Source organism: Salmo salar, chromosome 10 (genome assembly GCF_965601325.2).
Source record: "Salmo salar chromosome 10, fSalSal1, whole genome shotgun sequence".
In the NCBI taxonomy this organism is placed as follows: Eukaryota; Metazoa; Chordata; class Actinopteri; order Salmoniformes; family Salmonidae; genus Salmo; species Salmo salar.
This window is the reverse complement of record NC_138300.1, coordinates 67,599,881-67,620,490: the sequence shown is the minus strand read 5'-3', so window position 1 is coordinate 67,620,490 and position 20,610 is coordinate 67,599,881. Positions and strand designations below refer to the sequence as shown.

Here is a 20,610-nt window from a genome sequence, read left to right as displayed (position 1 = left end):
CTGATGATATGAAGATGTAGGTGAGCTGCTCTGGAATTATCACAACATTGATTACAAAAAATATTGTCACTTTTAAACATATGCTTCCTCTAATAATAGGTTAACTGAAACGAAGGTATTCATCTTTGATTCTTCACACAGATTTAAATTACAATGTTGAAAGTTATGCTTCAGATTACTGTTCTGAGAAATTCTACCTCGATTGAGGTGCTGAGATAGAACTTCCCTTCGGCTTTCCGTACTTGGTAATGACGCCCGTTTTTACTTTGCGGAAGTTTGTGTTTCGCTGTCAAGTTATTTAAAGCTAGTTTGGGCTGCTTTAGATCACAGAACCTTATTCCTTCACCTACACATTAATAATCAACAGATGGTAAACCATGGATCTCAGTCCGGAAGCAATACAGAAGATACTGTCAAGGGTTTGTGTCAAAATTATATCCTTCTTTCTGTCTTAGTTCGTTCTGTGTGACTAGCTGGCTAGTGTTTGTTTAAATGCCCCCTAACGTTACTCATACTATTGTCAATTTGATCAGATAACTACCGGTTAAACCAGCTTTATTGCAGGCTCCTAAAGGAAGTCTGAAGTAAATAGACCACAAGTGAAGTTTCCATGAAATTCAGTTGTCTCCATTTCATTGTAAGTCGCTCTGGATAAGAGCGTCTGCTAAATGACTAAAATGTAAATGTAAATTGTCATTACTTAACATTGTTCTGTATCTAGCTAGTTAGCTAACTAACTAGGCAACTAAATCGCATCATGTCATATTTTGTTTATTTATTATATCAGTACAAGTTTCGTGATGTTGCTATTGAGGAGCTGCAGAAAGTTCACCAGATTCATCCCGCGATGAAACCAGTAGCTGGCACATACAGTACGTTGGCTTCATCAGAATGATCACCTAATTGTCCTGTGAAGAGTTTGATTGGACAGACTGTTTCTGTATCTGTCAATAAAATACAAAAAACGTAAATCACCCGTTTCTTCTAAGCTTTCAGTGACGGCACCCAAAAAGATCTGCTGAAGTTGATTGGCAACATACCGGTGAAATATGAAGGTGAGTCTTATCTAACATGTTAGTGTTAAAAAGTTTATGGGTAAAGGCTTAATGAATGCCGTGGGTAAATAGTTAAACCCTAATGCAAAACATGTATCTAGCGTGAACAGAGTTTACTTGAGTTTCTCCATCCACTACACAGGTTCAACACCACCACTGTTATTGTCAACCCAAGTACTGACTGATTGTAGCTGAACGGTTATATCTGTCTCAATGCTTATCAAAGTTAGATGGCTTTACTGTTAATGTACAGTAAGTTCTGTATTCATGCTGTATAATTCCCAGGCCGTTCATACAACCTGCCCATCCTGCTGTGGCTGATGGACTCCTTCCCCTTCACCCCCCCTATCTGCTTGCTGAGGCCTACCACCAACATGGTCACCAGGGAGGGGAAACACGTGGACGCCAGAGGACGCATCTACCTCCCCAGCCTCCACAACTGGGACCATGTAAGAGGAGGCTCTACTACACAGATACATCTGTGAGAGTTGATCACTGTTGTTTCTCTTGACGGAAAGGCAATCCATGCTGATCAAGACTTGGGCCCGTATCCACCAAGCATCTCTGAAAAGATCTTAGGAATTCTGTTTTAAATCTTGTTCTAAGACAAACTCCCAGCTCAGAGTAGGTTTTAGGATGATGTTAAGACACTGCCCATACAAACTCTGAGCCAGGAGTAAAATCAACTCATATAAGTTTCTCAGCTGGTAATCACAACAGTTTGAAGTACCGCAAGGAAAGATAGTGATGACACTAATCACGATGAGGCATTGGCAGCTGTGAATACCATAACACGTGTTGCTTCAGACAACCACGGTAAATTACATCAAATGTTGCAATAAAAATTCAATATAATTTTCGCCTGACTATCACGATCACTTTGCCTACTCTTAACTATTATATAGTATGTTATATGTTGGCATGCATAACCTTTTTTAACCAATTCTGATGGATGTTAAAATAATTTGTACAATAATTGCCATTATCAACACTCTTCACTCCCGTTTTAACAATTCTAAATCGCTTTACAACTGTAGGCATCTAGTCACTTGCCGATAAGGTTGCATACAACGTTTGAAAGGTCTAATTTTCATCGAACACAATCTATACTGAACCAAAATATAAATGCAACATGTAAAATGTTGGTCCCATGTTTCATGAGCTAAAATAAAACATTGCAGAAATTTTCCTTATGCACAAAAAGCTTTTTTAGCTCAAATTTTGTCTGCAAATTTGTTTACATCCCTGTTAGTGAGCATTTCTCCTTTGCCAAGATAATCCATCCACCTGACAGGGGTGGCATATCAAGTAACTGATTAAACAGCATGATCATTACACAGGTGCACCTTGTGCTGGTGACACTAAAAGGCCACTCAAATGTGCAATTGTGTCGCGCAACACAATGCCACAGATGTTAACTTTTGAGCAATGTTCAACAGAGCTGTTGCCAGAGAATTGAATGTTCATTTCTCTACCATAAGCCACCTCTAATGCCGTTTTAGAGAATTTGGCAGTATGTCCAACCGGCCTCACAACCGCAGACCATGTGTAACCACGCCAGCCAACCGGACAGCTGATGAAACTGAGGAGTATTTTGGTCTGTATTAAAGCCCTTTTGGTGAGGAAAAACTCATTCTCATTGGCTGGGCCTGGTGCCCAAATGGATGGGCATAGCTGCGCCCTTGCCCAGTCATGTGAAATCCATACATTAGAGCCTAATAAATTTCATTTCAATTGACAAAAACAGGTTAATGTTTAGCAAATGTATTAAAAATAAAAACTGAAATCACATTTACATACGTATTAAGACCCTTTTACGCAGTACTTTGTTGAAGCACCTTTGGCAACGATTACAGCCTGGAGCGACAAAGCTTGGCATAGTTGTATTTGGGGAGTTTCACCCATTTATTCTCTGCAGATCCTCTCAAGCTCTGTCAGGTTGGATGGGGAGCGTCGCTGCACAGCTATTTTCAGGTCTCTCCAGAGATGTTTGATCGGGTTCAAGTCCGGCGCTGGCTGGGCCGCTCGAGGACATTCAGAGACCTGTCCCAAAGCCACTCCTGCGTTGTCTTGGCTGTGTGCTGCTTAGGGTCATGGTCCAATTGGAAGGTGAACCTTCGCCCCAGTCTGAGGTCCTGAGCGCTCTGGAGCAGGTTTTCATCAAGGTTCTCTCTGTACTTTGCTCCGTTCATCTTTCCCTCGGTCCTGACTAGTCTCCCAGTCATGATGCTGGCACCACCGTGCTTCATCGTAGGAATGGTATTGGCCAGGTGATGAGAGGTGCCTGGTTTCCTCCAGACGTGACACTTTGCATTCAGGACAAAAGTTAAATCTTGGTATCATCAGACTAGAGAATATTGTTTCTCATGGTCAAAGTCCTTTAGGTACGTTTTGGCAAACTCCAAGTGGGCTGTCAAGTGCCTTTTTACTGAAGAGTGGCTTCCGTTTGGCCCCTTTACCATTAAAGCCTGATTGGTGGAGTGCTGCAGAGATGGTTGTCCTTCTGGAAGGTTCTCCCATCTCCACAGAGGAACTCTGGAGCTCTGTCAGAGTGACGATCGGGTTCTCCCTGAGCAAGGCCCTTCTTCCCCTATTGCTCAGTTTGGCTGGGAGGAAAACACTAGGAAGAGTCTTGTTGGTTCCAAACTTCCATTTAAGAATGATGGAGGCCACTGTGTTCTTGGGGACCTCAAATGCTGCAGAAATGTTTTGGTACCCTTCCCCAGATCTCGACACAATCCTGTCTCGGAGCTCTACGGACAATTCCTTTGACCTCATGGCTTGGTTTTTTTCTCTGACATGCACTGTCAACTGTGGGACTTTATATAGACAGGTGTGTGCCTTTCCAAATAATGTTCAATCAATTGAATTTACCACAGGTGGACTCCAATCAAGAAACATCTCAAGGATGATCAATGGAAACAGTATGCACCGGAGCTCAATTTCGAGTCTCATTCATAGCAAAGGGTCTGAATACTATATAAATAAGGTATTTCTGTTTTTTATTTGTAATACATTTGCAAAAATGTCTAAACCTGTTTTCACTTTATCATTCTGGGGTTTTGTGTGTAGATTAAAAAAAAAATTCATCAATTTTAGATTAAGGCTGTAATGTAACAAAATCCTTCTCTACCTTACTGGAGGATAATGTTAAAGGTCTCTGCCCTCTGGGCTTCTTCTCCAATGTGTTTTGAGAAAGGAGAGGATGTGAGGAATCAAGAAAAGATTGAAGAAGAGCCTGGTTCACTAGTATGGACAATACATATGGAAGTAACGTCGAGTGTGACTTTCATTTTTCAGCTCCACCTCAAATGTAGCAAATTTGTGCGAGTGTCAATTTATTCATTCTTTGATGAAGCATTTTTTTATGGAGTAATCTCTAGTAGATTGACCATGACAGATCGATGACACTGACGCATCCTCTCTCTCCCATTGTTAAGCTATGCATCTTCCTCTTCCTCCACAGCCCAAGTCGTCTGTAGTAGGTCTCCTGGCTGAGATGATCTCCCAGTTTGAGGAGGAGCCTCCGCTGGGCACCAAGTCCACAGGAGACAACAGAGACCCCAATGAGCTGCTGGCCTTCGTTTCCAACCTGAAGATCAATGAAGGTGGGTATATAGACTAGATTTAATTGCCTGGTTTGCCGGACACAGATTAAATGGTTTAAGAGCAGTGGCGAATCCAATATTTCCACAATGGGCTAATTCTGCACATATGGTTGGTTTGATGTTGGTGTCTTAAGCCTAGTTCTTAGGACACCTCATGAGCTGTCCTAACCAGTACCTGTTAAACTCTGAGTGGTTGTTTTTGGACCCGATACCGGGAACTCAAATCTTACTGCTGGCAATGTCATAAGAAAATTAAGCCACTTTACAAGGGGTGTAGAGCCTAACTGGCATAATTTTCACTCTAAATCTTTATAATAAAATCATTACATGCATAATCACATTTGCGGTCACTTTTGATGGTGTTTTCCCGCTAATGGAACATTTGCGTATATATCCTACTGCCTTGTACGCTTATAATGTGAAGAAATAGCCTAATAGTTTATCAATTTGAAGCTAAACATTTTGATCTGCAGCGGGGGTTTTTTATGCTCGTGGTTAGATTCCAGATTAATATATCACACCCCACAACTGACCCAGACTATGTTTGGAATATTTATTTCTTGCACAGAATAGAATAGGTCAACTTTTGTTCTATGGGGGATAGTAGATTAACATAGTCTAGTGCTTTTGCAGTTCATTAGGCCTACTCATCTTGTTGGCTGATGAAAAGTAAATGTTATTCGAATATCTTCAATATGCACATCGGAATTGGATAAGGATGCGTGCAGTTGGGTCCCTGATGTCTGTCTTTGCTTGTAGCCTGTGAGAAAGACCCAATCATGTGATGGAGAGCCATGTGAGTGAGCAGTGCTTCGGAGCAAGCAGCACTCGGGGAGAAGGGCACAATGGCCACTGGCAGCAAAAGGCATGTTTTTTTTTTTAGGGTGCATTATGGCCACAAAGGGGATGCTGCCGTCAAATTTGAGACTGATGAAGTGTACAGCCTGCGCAAAAAAACAAAGCAGAACTCTTTTCAAATCATCATTAGTCACATCATCAATGTATTAAAAATCAAAACATATAGCCCAATGTTTGTAGAATAACTAAAGTTACATTAATAACTCTAAATTAAGAATATAGGAGTATCTATTTATTTGTTAACTGCTCAACACAGAATAGCCGCATGTGCGCACTTCCTTAAATTGTTTGGAGAAAATATCCTTTCTATTTTTTTCAGCTTTGTTCAATTGTATTCTTCATGCTATAAAATAATGCCACGCAAATCTTGTCTGCTAAATGAACTAGTGTAGCCCACAGCCATATGGCATAGCCAGATCAGGGCCTAACATAAGGACAACTCAGAGTATGCTATTCTGTTCTTCTGAAGTAGACTACATTTTCTTCATGCTTCTTTAGACCTGTCTAATATAAAGAATTGATTTATTGTGAAGGTGTAGGCTATATTACATGGATTTATTAGACTTTTTAAAATGTAGATGTTCCAAAGGTCTGCATCAGTGGCTTGTAGGCTATGTGTGGAAGCCAGGAGATGCTAAATATGTTTGTTAATTAACAGTCAATTACTGTGAGACCAACAGTTATTTGCTTGACAATCACCTGCTGACAACTGTAGTGACCTCCACAGCCCTAGGCATGGACTCTACAAGGTGTTGAAAGCGTTCCAAAGGGATGCTGATCCATGTTGACTCCATTGCGTCCCACAGTTATGTCAAGTTGGCTGGATGTCCTTTGGGTGGTGGAGCATTCTTGATTCACGCTTAACAGTTTCCAATGTGTAAAAAAACAGCGCTAAAGCAGCCGAAAGGTTGAGGGAGGTGCATCTGTGAAAGCCGAAAGTCAGTTTTCCAACTGCGAGGCTCAGTGTTGCCATTGTTTTTAAAAAGTTTTCTTTATGTCGTTGAAATAAACATTAACCCCCCGCCATATCACACATTGTACGGAACTCATAATACAATGTGCATTGTACAATCAAGAAGTGAGATCCTCATAACACATGTATTTGTATATATCCATTGTACACATCTTGGCAAATAAAAATGTCTTTGGTCACATTCGCGTGGGTTAAACAAAAACATCCCTACTTGGTTCACAATAGAGCTTCCCATAATGCGGGGGATGGCTGCAGGATGAACTTTACTTTTTTTTTTTTATTAACCCCCCCCTCTTCGGGGGACAAGTATCTTTGTTTTTTTTTTACAGCATTTTTGCTACATATACAAACATTTTACATACACATTTTACAAACATGGTACTTTTATATAAAGCAGTCACATAACAATAATACATTAACAAACAAGCTTTTTAATCCCGCCTCTCAACCCATCCCACCTATCACCATAGACCACCCTCGTTTGGTTTCCATATGCCATATACTTTATATACTTTTTTTTAACCTTTCTAATTGTATAGTTTCCACAGATTGTGAGCTAAAGATGAAAACCTTTCCTACGAGTATTATATTATTTATTGACTGACTATGGGTTTCCAAATTTTATTTATATATATATATATATATATATATATATATATATATCATTCTGTTGGTGGCAAGAATTTTATATAATTTAAATTGAACAACTAAGTGTTGAAGCAAGTGTAGTTATTTTGTACCAGTTTATAAACCATATGCCATGGAATTGGTACATTGCAAATCTCTTCCCATTTATTTTGCAACCTGTATGGCGTAGCCATCGACATTTTTGTCCTCAAATGGAACTGGTATATTTTTCTATTTATGCCAGTTCCTGTCAGCCAATTTGTATCTTTAATATATGGCAGGCAAACAAGTTCCCTACCTTCTCCCTTTTCCACTTGCCTCCTCCATTTTTGTGGTAGTGCTGCGATCAGTTGGTTGTACATTTGGATTGAGCAGATATTCCCATATATTTTCGATAACTGTGTATTTGACATACATTTGAAGTCGGAAGTTTACATACACTTAGGTTGGAGTCATTAAAATTTGTTTTTCAACCACTCCACAAATTTCTTGTTAACAAACTATAGTTTTGGCAAGTGGGTTAGGACATCTACTTTGTGCATGACACAAGTAATTTTTCCAACAATTGTTTACAGACAGATTATTTCACTTATTCACTGTATCACAATTCCAGTGGGTCAGAAGTGTACATACACTAAGTTGACTGTGCCTTTAAACAGCTTGGAAAATACCACAAAATGATGTCATGGCTTTAGAAGCTTCTGATAGGCTAATTGACATCATTTGAGTCAATTGGAGGTGTACCTGTGGATGAATTTCAAGGCCTACCTTCAAACTCAGTGCCTCTTTGCTTGACATCATGGGAAAATCAAAAGAAATCAGCCAAGACCTCAGAAAAAAATTGTAGACCTCCACAAGTCTGGTTCATCCTTGGGAGCAATTTCCAAACACCTGAAGGTACCACGTTCATCTGTACAAACAATAGTACGCAAGTATAAACACCATGGGACCACGCAGCCGTCATACCGCTCAGGAAGGAGAAGTGTTGTCTCCTAGAGATGAATGTACTTTGGTGCGAAAAGTGCAAATCAATCCCAGAACAACAGCGAAGGATCTTGTGAAGATGTTGGAGGAAACAGGTACAAAAGTATCTATATCCACAGTAAAACGAGTCCTATATCGACATAATGCAAAGCTACTATTCCAGTGTTTTACTTGCTATATTGTATTTACTTTGCCACCATGGCCTATTTATTGCCTTTACTTCGCTTATCTCACCTCATTTGCTCACATTGTATATAGACTTATTTTTCTACTGTATTATTGACTGTGTTTTACTCCATGTGTAACTCTGTGTTGTATGTGTCGAACTGCTTGGCTTTATCTTGGCCAGGTCGCCGTTGTAAATGAGAACTTGTTCACAACTGGCCTACCTGGTTAAGGTGAAATATATATATTTTTTTAAAGTGCAGTCGCAAAAACCATCAAGCGTGATGATGGAACTGGCTCTCATGAGGACCGCCACAGGAATGGAAGACCCAGAGTTACCTCTGCTGCAGAGGATCAGTTCCTTAGAGTTGCCAGCTTCAGAAATTGCAGCCCAAATAAATGCTTCACAGAGTTCAAGTAACATACACATCTCAACATCAACTGTTCAGATGAGATTGCGTGAATCAGGCCTTCATGTTCAAATTGCTGCAAAGAAACCACTACTAAAGGACACCGATAAGAAGAAGAGACTTGCTTGGGCCAAGAAACACGAGCAATGGACATTAGACTGGTGGAAATGTGTCCTTTGGTCTGGAGTCCAAATTGGAGATTTTTGGTTCCAACCGCCGTGTCTTTGTGAGACTCGGTGTGGGTGAACGGATGATCTCCGCATGTGTATTTCCAACAATAAAGCATGGATGATAAGTTATTATGGTGTGGGGGTGCTTTGCTGGTGACACTGTCTGATTTATTTCGAATTCAAGGCACACTTAACCAGCATGGCTACCACAGCATTCTGCAGCAATACGACATCCCATCTGGTTTGTGCTTAGTGGGACTATCATTTGTTTTTCAACAGGACAATGACCCAACACACCTCCAGGTTGTGTAAGAGCTATTTTACCAAGAAGGAGAGTGATGGAGTGCTGCGTCAGATGACCTGGCCTCCACAATCCCCCGACCTCAACCAAATTGAGATGGTTTGAGATATCGGACCGTAGAGTGAAGGAAAAGCAGCCAACAAGTGCTCAACATATGTGGGAACTCCTTCAAGACTGTTGGAAAAGCATTCCAGGTGAAGCTGGTTGAGAGAATGCCAAGAGTGTGCAAAGGGTGGCTACTTAGAAGAATCTAAAATATATATATTTAATTTCTTTGACACTTTTGGTTACTACATGATTCCATGTGTTATGTCGTAGTTTTGATGTCTTCACTATTAGTCTACAATATAGAAAATAGTAAAAATAAAGAAAAGCCCCTGAATGAGAAGGTGTTCTAAAACTTTTGACCGGTAGTGTATATGATCAACCCATAAATAATCTACCTACATGCAACAGTATCTGTTGTACTTTTGATAATGATTTCACGTGAGGCCTACTTCACATGATATGCCTAAATAGTTATAACCACTAGGGTAATAAATAAACACATTTTTCTTTAGATTATTTAATTAACCTACATTTTATCCCTTTTGGAGCGCATTATCACATCAAAAATTATCCCTTATTGGGTATGCCTATAAGAATTGGGCCATTTAAGGCATCTAGGGCTTCATGTTAGATTAAAATGATAGATCTTTCAAACGTTTTATGCAACATTATCGGGAAGTAACTTGATCGATTGAGTTGCTAAAGTGACGAGTGTGTTTGATAGTTAGTTATATGTTATAACAGTTTATATGATCAAAAATCCACATCAGAATTGATTAAAAAAAGGTTTTGAATGCCAACATATTAGGCAGAAATTCAGATTTGGCAAAGTGATCGTGTCGTGACAATTCTATCAAACCTTGTGTCTAAAGCGTGTTCCCTCATTCTCCATTTGCAACAATGTCAATGAGCGTCTTCACTATCTTTTGCTGTACCTCAAACTGTCATGATTATGAGGTGAGAAACTTTTATGAATTGATTTTACTCTGTCTGAACAGTGCCTTAACCTCATCCTAAAGCCTCCTCTGAGCTGCGAGTTTATTATTTTTTAACAAGATTCCTAGAACCTTTTTCTGAGAAGCTTTGTGGATATGGGCCCTGGGTTTAAAACAACTTTCAATGGAGATTCTCCATTGAGCATGCTTTTCAGTCCAGAATTAGGCTTAATCTGTGTCTGGGGAAACCAGACTTTCTAGACATATACTGCCAGAAAGCAGCTTGCTGAATGGTTCATTGGGTTTAAAAAGGTAAGGCTATATTTGGGCCCAGAGGATAACACATGACTGCTTTATTCTACAATTATTTCCAAAGTGTATTTCTTCATTCAATGAAACCTGTCACCTACTACAAATTAGTGTTTTGATATTCAAGGTGTCTGTATCTGATGAAACCAGAAACCGACAACGCAAACTCCTGATTAAGCTGTGGCTGGGTCTGATAGTTTGCCAACAATAGCCAAGCCAGCTTTCTCTAGTGATGCTGTGGTAAATTGCAGAATGTTTAGATTGAAATGTATAATTTAGAACCGATCTGATTGTCTGGCATGTAGAACTGGGGAAAAGCGTAATCTCTGTTTAGTACATTTCTGTTTGCAGCATTCTGAAGCTAAACATATCACCTGACGTTAACACACCTGGCTCTAACTCAAACCATGTCCTCCTATCACAGGTGGAGTACAGCATCACGATCATTTAATCAACAAAGTCACAGTCATTGGGGGCGGAGACTTGGGAATGGCATCAGTGATGAGCATTTTGGCAAAAGTATGACTGCCTTTTTTTGCTTTGACACTCAAATGTTACCGGGTCGTGTTCATTAGGACATGCAACAGGAAACCTTTTGTGACGAGAAATTGAAATTTGTGTTTCTTATTGGATAAGTCCATGTAGTACTCATTTCAGTCTCTACTTTGCCCTCCCTCCAAAAGATTGCACATTTTGTCACAAAGCTGAATCAAAGGCTGATTTTGAAGTGAAATGTATTTAAACCTACTTGACAAACAATTATAGGTCGCCCTGTTTGTCTGTTTTCTTGCATTTGGTGCCAAATTAACACGACCCAGGTACATTGATATAACAAACCTTTCTTAATCACTGTTGTGTCTAAAGGATGTGTTTTGAGTATTGATCACCATTTCTATCCCATGTATCCTTCATAACAGTGAAGAGTTCACATATTATGTTCTCTCTCTCTTTGCTTTATAGGGTAAAGTGGATAGACTAGTCTTCATTGACGTAGCCGAGAGCTCCACCAAAGGTGGTAGCATGGATCTAGAGATTTTCAACTTACCAAAGGTGGAGGTATCTAAAGGTACATCTCCTATAAACTTATTAGACAATACTTTTACCCAGTAAAGCAGCAGTGAACTGTAAACTAAGCCTGACCTATTCATCTAAACCTCAGCCTAAGTATATAGTCACTAGATTGGCACTGAGCAAATTTCAGGTCTTGTGAGCGGGAACTTAAATATTGCGAGCATTCTGTGCAACTTCCAGCACGCATTAATTGTGAACACAGGCTACACCTGCTTTAAATTAGTTTCACAGTGATCAATAGGCTATTGTTGCTATTTGAACATAATGTAGTCCTATCAACAAAACTAATTGAGAAAATGCCATAACATTTCCACATGGATATAGGTGTTGACTTCTATGATATCCCCTACAATAGCCGATATGTGGTGTTCATTGTAGGCCTACATTCTATGAGACTTTAAAAACATTATGCATGGCTTGACATGAACCATTTTAGGACTGATGTTTTAATTATAAAGCTCAAATCACTTTATAAAAATAAGAAATGATTTATAACACAGTTTGCCAAATAGGTGACTAAAAATTGTATTGTGTTCAAAAACATTTTTAAAATTAAAAACGAAAAAGTGGTGCGTGCATATGTATTCACCCCTTTGCTATAATTAAGATCTGGTGCAACCAATTACCTTCAGAAGTCAATTAGTTAAATAAAGTCCACCTGTGTGCAATCTAAGTGTCACATGATCTCAGTGTATATATACACCTGTTCTGAAAGGCCCCAGAGTCTACAACACCACTAAGCAAGGGACACCATGATGACCAAGGAGCTCTCCAAACAGGTCAGGGACAAAGTTGTGGACAGATCAGGATTGGGTTATAAAAAATATCTGAAACATCCCACGGAGCACTATTAAATCCATTATTAAAAAATGAAAAGAATATGGCACCACAACAAATCTGCCAAGAGAGGGCTGCCCACCAAAACTCACGGACCAGGCAAGGAGGGAATTAATCAGAGAGGCAACAAAGAGACCAAAGATGAGCTGAAAAGTTCCACAGCGGAGATTGGAGTATCTGTCCATAGGACCACTTTAAGCCGTACACTCCACAGAGCTGGGCTTTACAGAAGAGTGGCCAGAAAAAAGCCACTGCTTAAAGAAAAAAAATAAGCAAACACATTTGGTGTTTGCCAAAAGGCATGTGGGAGATTCCCCAAACATATGGAAGAAGGTACTCTGGTCAGATGAGACTAAAATTGAACTTTTTGGCCATCAAGGAACATGCTATGTCTGGCGCAAATCCAACACCTCTCATGACCCCGAGAACACCATTCCCACAGTGAAGCATGGTGGTGGCAGCATCATGATGTTTTTCATCGGCAAGGGCTGGGAAACTGGTCAGAATTGAAGGAATGATGGATGGCGCTAAGTACAGGGAAATTCTTGAGGGAAACCTGTTTCAGTCTTCCAGACATTTGAGACTGGGACGGAGGTTCACCTTCCAGCAGGACAATGACCCTAAGCATACTGCTAAAGCAACTGTCTTGGAATGGCCTAGTCAAAGCCCAGACCTCAATCCAATTGAGAATATGTGGTATGACTTAAAGATTGCTGTACACCAGCGGAACCCATCCAACTTGTAGGCGCTGGAGCAGTTTTGCCTTGGATAATGGCCAAAAATCCCAGTGGCTAGATGTGCCAAGCTTATAGAGACATACCCCAAGAGACTTGCAGCTGTAATTGCTGTAAAAGGTGTCTCCACAAAGTATTGTCTTTGGGGGGGTGAATAGTTATGCACGATCAAGTTCTTTTTTTTGGTCTTATTTCTTGTTTTCATTGTCTTATTTTGCATCTTCAAAGTGGTAGGCATGTTGTGTAAATCAAATGATACAAACCCCCCAAAAAATCAATTTGAATTCCAGGTTGTAAGTCAACAAAATAGGAAAAATGCCAAGGGGGTGAATACTTTCACAAGACACTGTATGTTGGAGCGTGCAGGTCCTTCTTCAAAAGGGATGTTTATTCAGGGGATGACTACCACTTTCCCAAAAAAACGTGTGTGACAATGGGGCCTTAAGATACTTCACTTTTGTTGAAGAACCGTTTGTTTTCCAATGATAGACCTGTCGGCGTCTGCCGACTCCAGTGTGATCGTGGTGACGGCGAACGCGTGGAGCAACGAGCAGTCGTACGTGAGCGTGGTCCAGACCAACGTGGACATGTACCGGGGCATTATCCCAGGCCTGGTCCGCCTTAGCCCCAACGCTGTGCTGCTCATTGCCTCGCAGCCAGGTCTGAACACACACACACACCTACCAGTCAAAAGCAGCAGAAGGCACTGAACTAGAAGTGTCATGGGAAATACAGAAATTTTTTATAAACCCTCTGTTCTAATATCTCTCTCTCTCCCTCTTCTTCCCATCCCCCTTCTTTTCCTATCCTTTGACCTCTGACAGTGGACATCATGACTCACGTGGCGTGGAGACAGAGCGGCCTGCCACCATCCAGGGTGATCGGGGCGGGGTGTAACCTGGACTCTGAACGTCTCTGTCACGTCCTGGACATCAGTCTCAACACACACAAACAGGCCTGGGTCATAGGAGAACTCTCAGACAACAAGGGTAAGATAGAGACAGGTCTGAGGATTTCTTTCACCAGTGGTGGCAAAGTTAGCATGGGGGGTGGCATGGCATGGCCAGAAGGCGTGGTTTCCAACCAAATGTTAGAGGCCCTACTCTTGGCCGCAGTGACATTTTGCGTTTTTTAAAGCTAAATTGTACACATTTTGCCATGGCTTAAGCCGTATTCTTATGCTAGATTCTCCCTGACTGTCTAGTTTTTTTTATTTTGGTCATTGTTAGTGCTCAAAATGATCTTTATAAAAAATATATATTTAGCTACATTATCATTTCTACATACTTTGTGGTTTTAGTCATTTATAGCTGCATTATGTAACTTTTTGGGTGACCTGACCAAATTCACATAGACTTGCTTTCAATGAGGATGACAGATATATACCTAAAATGTCTAAGAAACTGTAAATCTGTTCTATGTGCGCTATTTCTATGCTTCCCATTCTTACGTTTCATTTTTGCATCTTTTGGTTTTGTACACCAACTGAAAATATATTTCACAGCGGTTTAGATGGTAAAATGATTCTCTACACATTGCTTGTTTTGTCACAAACTGAAATTAGGCGAACTATTGGAATTTTAGCTACCAGGAAATCGCTCCTCCATTTCTGCATATTGCACTGAAAACATTTTACCATCCTGGATCTCCCCCAATTTTTTTTGGGGGGGGGGGAGGATTGGCGGCAACGATTTATAAGTAGTGTCCTACCATGCTGACCAGACCGGACACGTCGCGTGCGCGAGCGTTGCAAAATACATTTTGAAATCCACGTTATTCAATTATTGCACCCATACTGCTCGCGAGCGTCTGTGATGCTAAAATAGAACTCCTTTCTATTTCTGATGCAGATCCTGCTTCTCCCATCTCCTCATTGGTTTATAGAAGCAGGTACCTACGTGCCATCTCCTCATTGGTTATACCCACGTGGGTGATTGAAAGACGAACTGTTTTGCCGGTCGTCACAGTAGTACTATGAAAGTTTAGATGCGATCACCATTTAAATTCAAAGATAAAAAAGCCTGGAAGGAGGAGAGATGACTAGAAACGATTCGGTTGGCCGTTTTGTGTGTAGATTAATTGTCAGAGTAGAGGACCTTGTGCATTTCAGGTAAAATAACAACTCAATGTTTATATCCCAGGACAAATTAGCTAGCAAGTGCAAGCTAACTGGCTAAATTGCCATACATGTTTAATGCTTTTCGACCTGTCCCCAAATTAATGTCATTGGTTCAGAGTTTGTTTTGATATTTTAACCTGCGTGTCGTGATCGCGTTTGGTGTAGGGGGACGATGGCGCGCGGCCGGTTTGGGTTCCGTGTACCGCTGCTAAATGAATATAGGGGAAACATTGCATACCAATCTACCAAGGCAGTATCAACTTGCAGTATCTGATGTTGTGGGTGAAGTGAATGTTTTATTACTCTCTGTGGAGTACAGGAGCCATTTAATGCAATATCTCTAGATATTAATGGGATTTCTATAACACTCACAATCTGTCTTTGTGTTGCAGTCCCTGTGTTGAGTAACATTTTGATGGGGGCTAGTTACCAACATCCAGAGATTGCACCCAGATCCAAAGCGACCAAACCTCTGTTAGACAGGTAAGTAACAAAAACAACAACGAGGTCTTTATCCCTCAGAGCACTGCCAAGAACTTCCCTCGGAGATTGGCGTAACTATGACCCAAAATGGCATCACATTGACTGAAGATGTTCCGGATACATGTTGCCCGCAGGCACAGATCTAGGATCAGCTCACCCAATCTTAATATACAAAAGAAGACAGAACAATGATATAGCGGACCACAGATCAGTGTCTAGGGCCAGGTGCAACTGTATTCTAATACTGCTCACTGTTCCCCTATACAGTGCATTTGTAAAGTATTCAGACCCCTTGACTTTTTCCACATTTTGTTACGTTACAGCCTTATTCTAAAATTGATAAAATATTTTTTCCCCCTCAATCTACACACAATACCCCATATTGACAAAGTGAAAACAGGTTTTTACATAAGTATTCAGACCCTTTGCTATGAGACTCAAAATGGAGCTCAGTTGCATCCTGTTTCCATTGATCATCCTTGAGATGTTTCTACAACTTGACTGGAGTCCACCTGTAGTAAAATAAATTGATTGGACATGATTTGGAAAGGCACACACCTGTCTATATAAGGTCCCACAGTTGACAGTGCATGTTAGAGCAAAAACCAAGCCACGAGGTTGAAGGCATTGTCCGTAGAGCTCCGAGACAGGATTGTGTCGAGGCAGAAATCTGGGAAAGGGTACCAAAACATTTCTGAAGCATTGAAGGTTCCCAAAAACACAGTGGCCTCCATCATTCTTCAATGGAAGAATTTTAGACAGACCTACACTCTTCCCAGAGCTGGCTGCCCAGCCAAACTGAGCAATCTAGGGAAAAGGGCCTTGGGTCAGGGAGGTGAACAAGAACCCGATGGTAACTGATAGACCTCCAGAGTTCCTCTGTGGAGATGGGAGAACCTTCCAGAAGGACAACCATCTCTGCAGCACTCCACAAATCAGGCCTGTATGGTAGAGTGGCCAGAAGGAAGCCACTCCTCAGTAAACGGCACATGACAGCCCGCTTGGAGTTTGCCAAAAGTTGCCTAAAGGACTCAGACAATGAGAAACAAGATTCTCTGGTCTGATGAAACCAAGATTTTAAAAAACAGGCATTGAATATCACTTTGGATGATGTATCAATACACTCAGTCACTACAAAGATACAGGCGTTCTTCCTAACTCAGTTGCCAGAGAGGAAGGAAACCGCTCAGGGATTTCACCATGAGTCCAATGGAGACTTTAAAACCGTTAGTTTAATGGCTGTGATTGGCGAAAACAACTGATGGATCAACAACATTGTAGTTACTCCACAATGCTATCATAATTGATAAAGTGAAAAGAAGGAAGCCTGTACAGAATACAATTTTCCAAAACATGCATCCTGTTTGCAACAAGGCACTGAAGTAATACTGCAAAAAATGAGGTAAAGCAATTAACACTTTGTATTCAGGACAAAAAGTTATGTTTGAGTGAAATCCAATAAAACACATTACTGAGTACCACTCCATATTTTCAAGCATAGTGGTGGATGCATCATGTTATGGGTATGCTTGTAATAGTTAAGGACTGGGGAGCTTCAGGATAAAAAATAAACGTAATAGAGCTAAGCACAGGCAAAATCCTAGAGAAGAACCTGGTTCAGTCTCCTTTCCACCAAACATTGGGAGATTAATTCACCTTTCAGCAGGACAATAACCTAAAACAAAAGGCCATTGGAGTTGCTTAGCAAAAGTGTTGAATGTTCCTCAGTGGCAGAGTTACAGTTTTGACTTATATTGGCTTAAATCTATAGCAAGACTTAAATGGCTGTTTAGCAATGATCATCAACCAATTTGACAAAGCTTGAAAATAATGGACAAATGTTGCACTATCCAGGTGTGGAAAGATCTTAGAGACTTACTCAGAAAGACTCACAGCTGTAATCGCTGCCAGAGGTGATTCTAACATGTATTGAATCGGGGGGTTGAACACTTATCTAATCGACAGTGTTTTATTTTTCATGATTTAAATTATTTGTTGAAATGTTAGAATTTTTCTTTCACTTTGACAGAGTATTTTGTGTAGATCGTTGAAAAGAAATTAAATTCATTTTAATCCCACTGTGTATCAACAAAGTGGAAAAAGTCAAGGGGTGTGAATACTTTCCTACTCTAGCCGAATGGGCCAACATGGCGTTGACCAGTTTCCTGTTTTGTGCAGGGCGTTTGAGATGCTGAAGGGCCGTGGCCAACGCTCGTGGTCCGTGGGTCTGTCTATCGCTGACATCAGTCACAGTATCCTGGTGGACCAGAGGAAGACTCACTCGGTCTCCACACTGGCACAGGTAACACAGCTGCACATGTAACAGTATTGCTTCCGTCCCTCTCCCCTCCCCTACCTGGGCTCGAACCAGGGACCCTCTGCACACATAGACAACAGCCCACCCTCGAAGCATCGTTACCCAACTACTTCAAGATCTCAGAGCGAGTGATGTCACCGATTGAAATGCTATTAGCGCGCACCCCGCTAACTAGCTAGCCATTTCACATCGGTTACACTCACCCCCCTTTTGACCTCCTCCTTTTCCGCAGCAACCAGTGATCCGGGTCAACAGCATCAATGTAACAGTATTGCTTCCATCCCTCTCCTCGCCCCTACCTGGGATCGAACCAGGGACCCTCTGCACACATACACAAAAGCCGTGGCCCTTGCAGAGCAAGGGGAACAACTACTTCAAGGTCTCAGAGTGATTGACGTCACCGATTGAAACGCTATTAGCGCGCACCCTGCTAACTAGCTAGCCATTTCACATCAGTTACACACAGACTGACTGAAACGAGGAGGGACTACCTGGGCTTGTCTAATGAGAAAAGCTTATCTGTTTCCCTGGGAAGATCTCAATTGCATACTCCTCCCGTCCTTCTTGTCTCCTTCTCAAAACCCATTGGATATGAGAGCCAGAGGTTCGTCCTCGCTGACCTTCTCCTCCAATTGGTTTTGAGGAGGCGGCAAGGAAAGAGGAGTATGCTATTGAGTTTCTCCCCGTGTGTGTTTCAGGGCTGGGGCGGTATCGGTGCGGAGGTGTTCCTCAGCCTACCCTGTGTCCTGGGGGTGTCGGGTTCAACCCGTCTAGCAGGCGTGTCCCTGGGACAGGAAGAGGACGCCAGACTGAGGGAGAGTGTCACGTCGCTCTGTGCCCTCCTCTCACAGCTCAGGATATGATGCCCTGCCCCGGGCAGCACACACAGCCAATCAATCTGACTGACGAGGCCGTCAGCCGATCAGCATGGATGAGCGTTCTTCAGTCCTTGGCCCTGTTTCCTAAAAGCATCTTAAGGCTAGGTTAATCTTAGAACAATAGGATCCTATGGTTCTAAGCCTTAAGATGCTTTTGGGAAACCAGGTCTTAGACCTGGAAGGCAGTAGGGTGGGCAGGTTTTTTCCCCAGCCCTGTACTAATTCATCGGATTCAGCTAATCTACTAATTGTCAAGCTTTTGTTTAGTGGAATCTGTTGTTAGTGCTGGGTTGGAACCTTAGCATGCACACACTGGCATAGATGACGAGAAAGGGTAAAGTTCAAGTGATGAAGGATTTTACTTTTTCGTAGTTTTCCAAAATAAAATGTAATCTGGTTGAATGGTGAGGGTAACTGTTCATTATTTATGAAGAAAATTGTATGCAAAGGAATCTGAAAGATGTCTTTTACATATTTAACATCTTATTTACGTATGCCTATCATTCCTGGACTTTTTAGAGAAGGAAACAAAAATCTAAATCTTAATTTACCAAATATTGACTTGGTGTCATTACTATTACGTTGTTATGCACATTTGTACAGTGCTCTTCTTTGCACTCCACATCCCCTAACCACAGTAAAGGTGTGGCTTGTTGTTGAAATATATGCCGTGTTCTTTAGGCACCAAACGGAACATGGAGGGACTACCTGGACTTGTCCAATGTTTGACTTTTCCGATTGCGTGCCGTAATGAACATGACCTAAGCTTAATGGCCTTACGCTGTTTTTCACCATGTTAAATGGCTTTATAAAGTGCCTTCTGTTTAATATGCCTTGCTGAACTACTTTCCTTTAACAATGTGCTAAACTACCTGCTGTGTGTGTTAAGAAACTTTGAAACCTGGTGTTGTACATACACACTAACTGCTGGAGATTAAATACTAAAGTAAAGATTTGTATGTTTATTAACCCTTTAACTGTCTCTTTGAATGTAATTGTAAAAAATATTTCACCTTAAAGGTCATTAATAACAACTCATAAGAACTTCTTATCTGTTTTTTACTGAGTTTAATTTGGAAATTACAGGGCTCTACCAGGCAGTTGAGAAGTCAATGCCACATCAGAATGACAATTTGCATAGCATTTTAGTAATCTAGAACATACTAAAAATTACTTTAGGTCTACTTCAAATGGCTTTCATAGGTAGGTAAGCGTTAAATGAGGACTGATGTCGAATTTCAGCAAATTATGATAATTGTATCAACATTAATATTCATGTGTTTTCAGGTGGTGTATAGTGCAATCTCCCCTAAATTGGTTTTCTTCAATTTCAAATGATTTAGGTTCTTACATGTTTCTCACCTTCAGACTACATGTAAGGGATAATCAACGAGGAGCTATGAGTTCTCTGGAAAATAATGAAATACGTGAAGGAGTTACATTATTTTCCATAGAACGCATAAAGTCCCGAGATGATTATGCCTTTTATACCATGGCTATAACTTAACACATTTACCGCTAGAAATGTTCATTTGCAGGTAGAAATGTTCAACATCCACATAATGAACAAAAATATAAATAACATATGAAGTGTTCCCTTGTTTCATGAGATGAAATAAGATCCCAGAAATGTTCCACATGCACAAAAAGCTTTCTCTTAAAATTTGTTTATATCCTTGTCAGTGAGCATTTCTCCTTTGCCAAGATTATTCATACACCTGACAGGTG

General features: G+C 40.9%; 1 protein-coding gene across 2 annotated transcripts; it reads left to right on the top strand.

The window, feature by feature from the left end:
* The first annotated feature begins 6 nt into the window (after positions 1-6).
* Positions 7-19,851, top strand: uevld (UEV and lactate/malate dehyrogenase domains). 2 transcript variants are annotated; one of them, XM_082956556.1, is made up of 12 exons: positions 7-419; positions 788-872; positions 990-1,055; positions 1,341-1,504; positions 4,522-4,663; positions 10,868-10,962; positions 11,404-11,509; positions 13,575-13,745; positions 13,910-14,074; positions 15,597-15,687; positions 17,866-17,989; positions 18,540-18,681. In XM_082956556.1, exons 1-12 carry the CDS (start codon positions 378-380, stop codon positions 18,597-18,599), a joined length of 1,311 nt encoding a protein of 436 aa, XP_082812682.1. In that variant the 5' UTR covers positions 7-377; the 3' UTR covers positions 18,600-18,681.
* The last annotated feature ends 759 nt before the right edge of the window (positions 19,852-20,610 follow it).

Coding starts and splice junctions, on each gene's coding strand:
- uevld (XM_082956556.1), top strand. CDS start 378: ATGGATCTCAGTCCGGAAGCAATACAGAAGATACTGTCAAGG. Junction 420..787: donor TACAGAAGATACTGTCAAGG/GTTTGTGTCAAA, acceptor TTATTATATCAG/TACAAGTTTCGTGATGTTGC. Junction 873..989: donor ACCAGTAGCTGGCACATACA/GTACGTTGGCTT, acceptor GTTTCTTCTAAG/CTTTCAGTGACGGCACCCAA.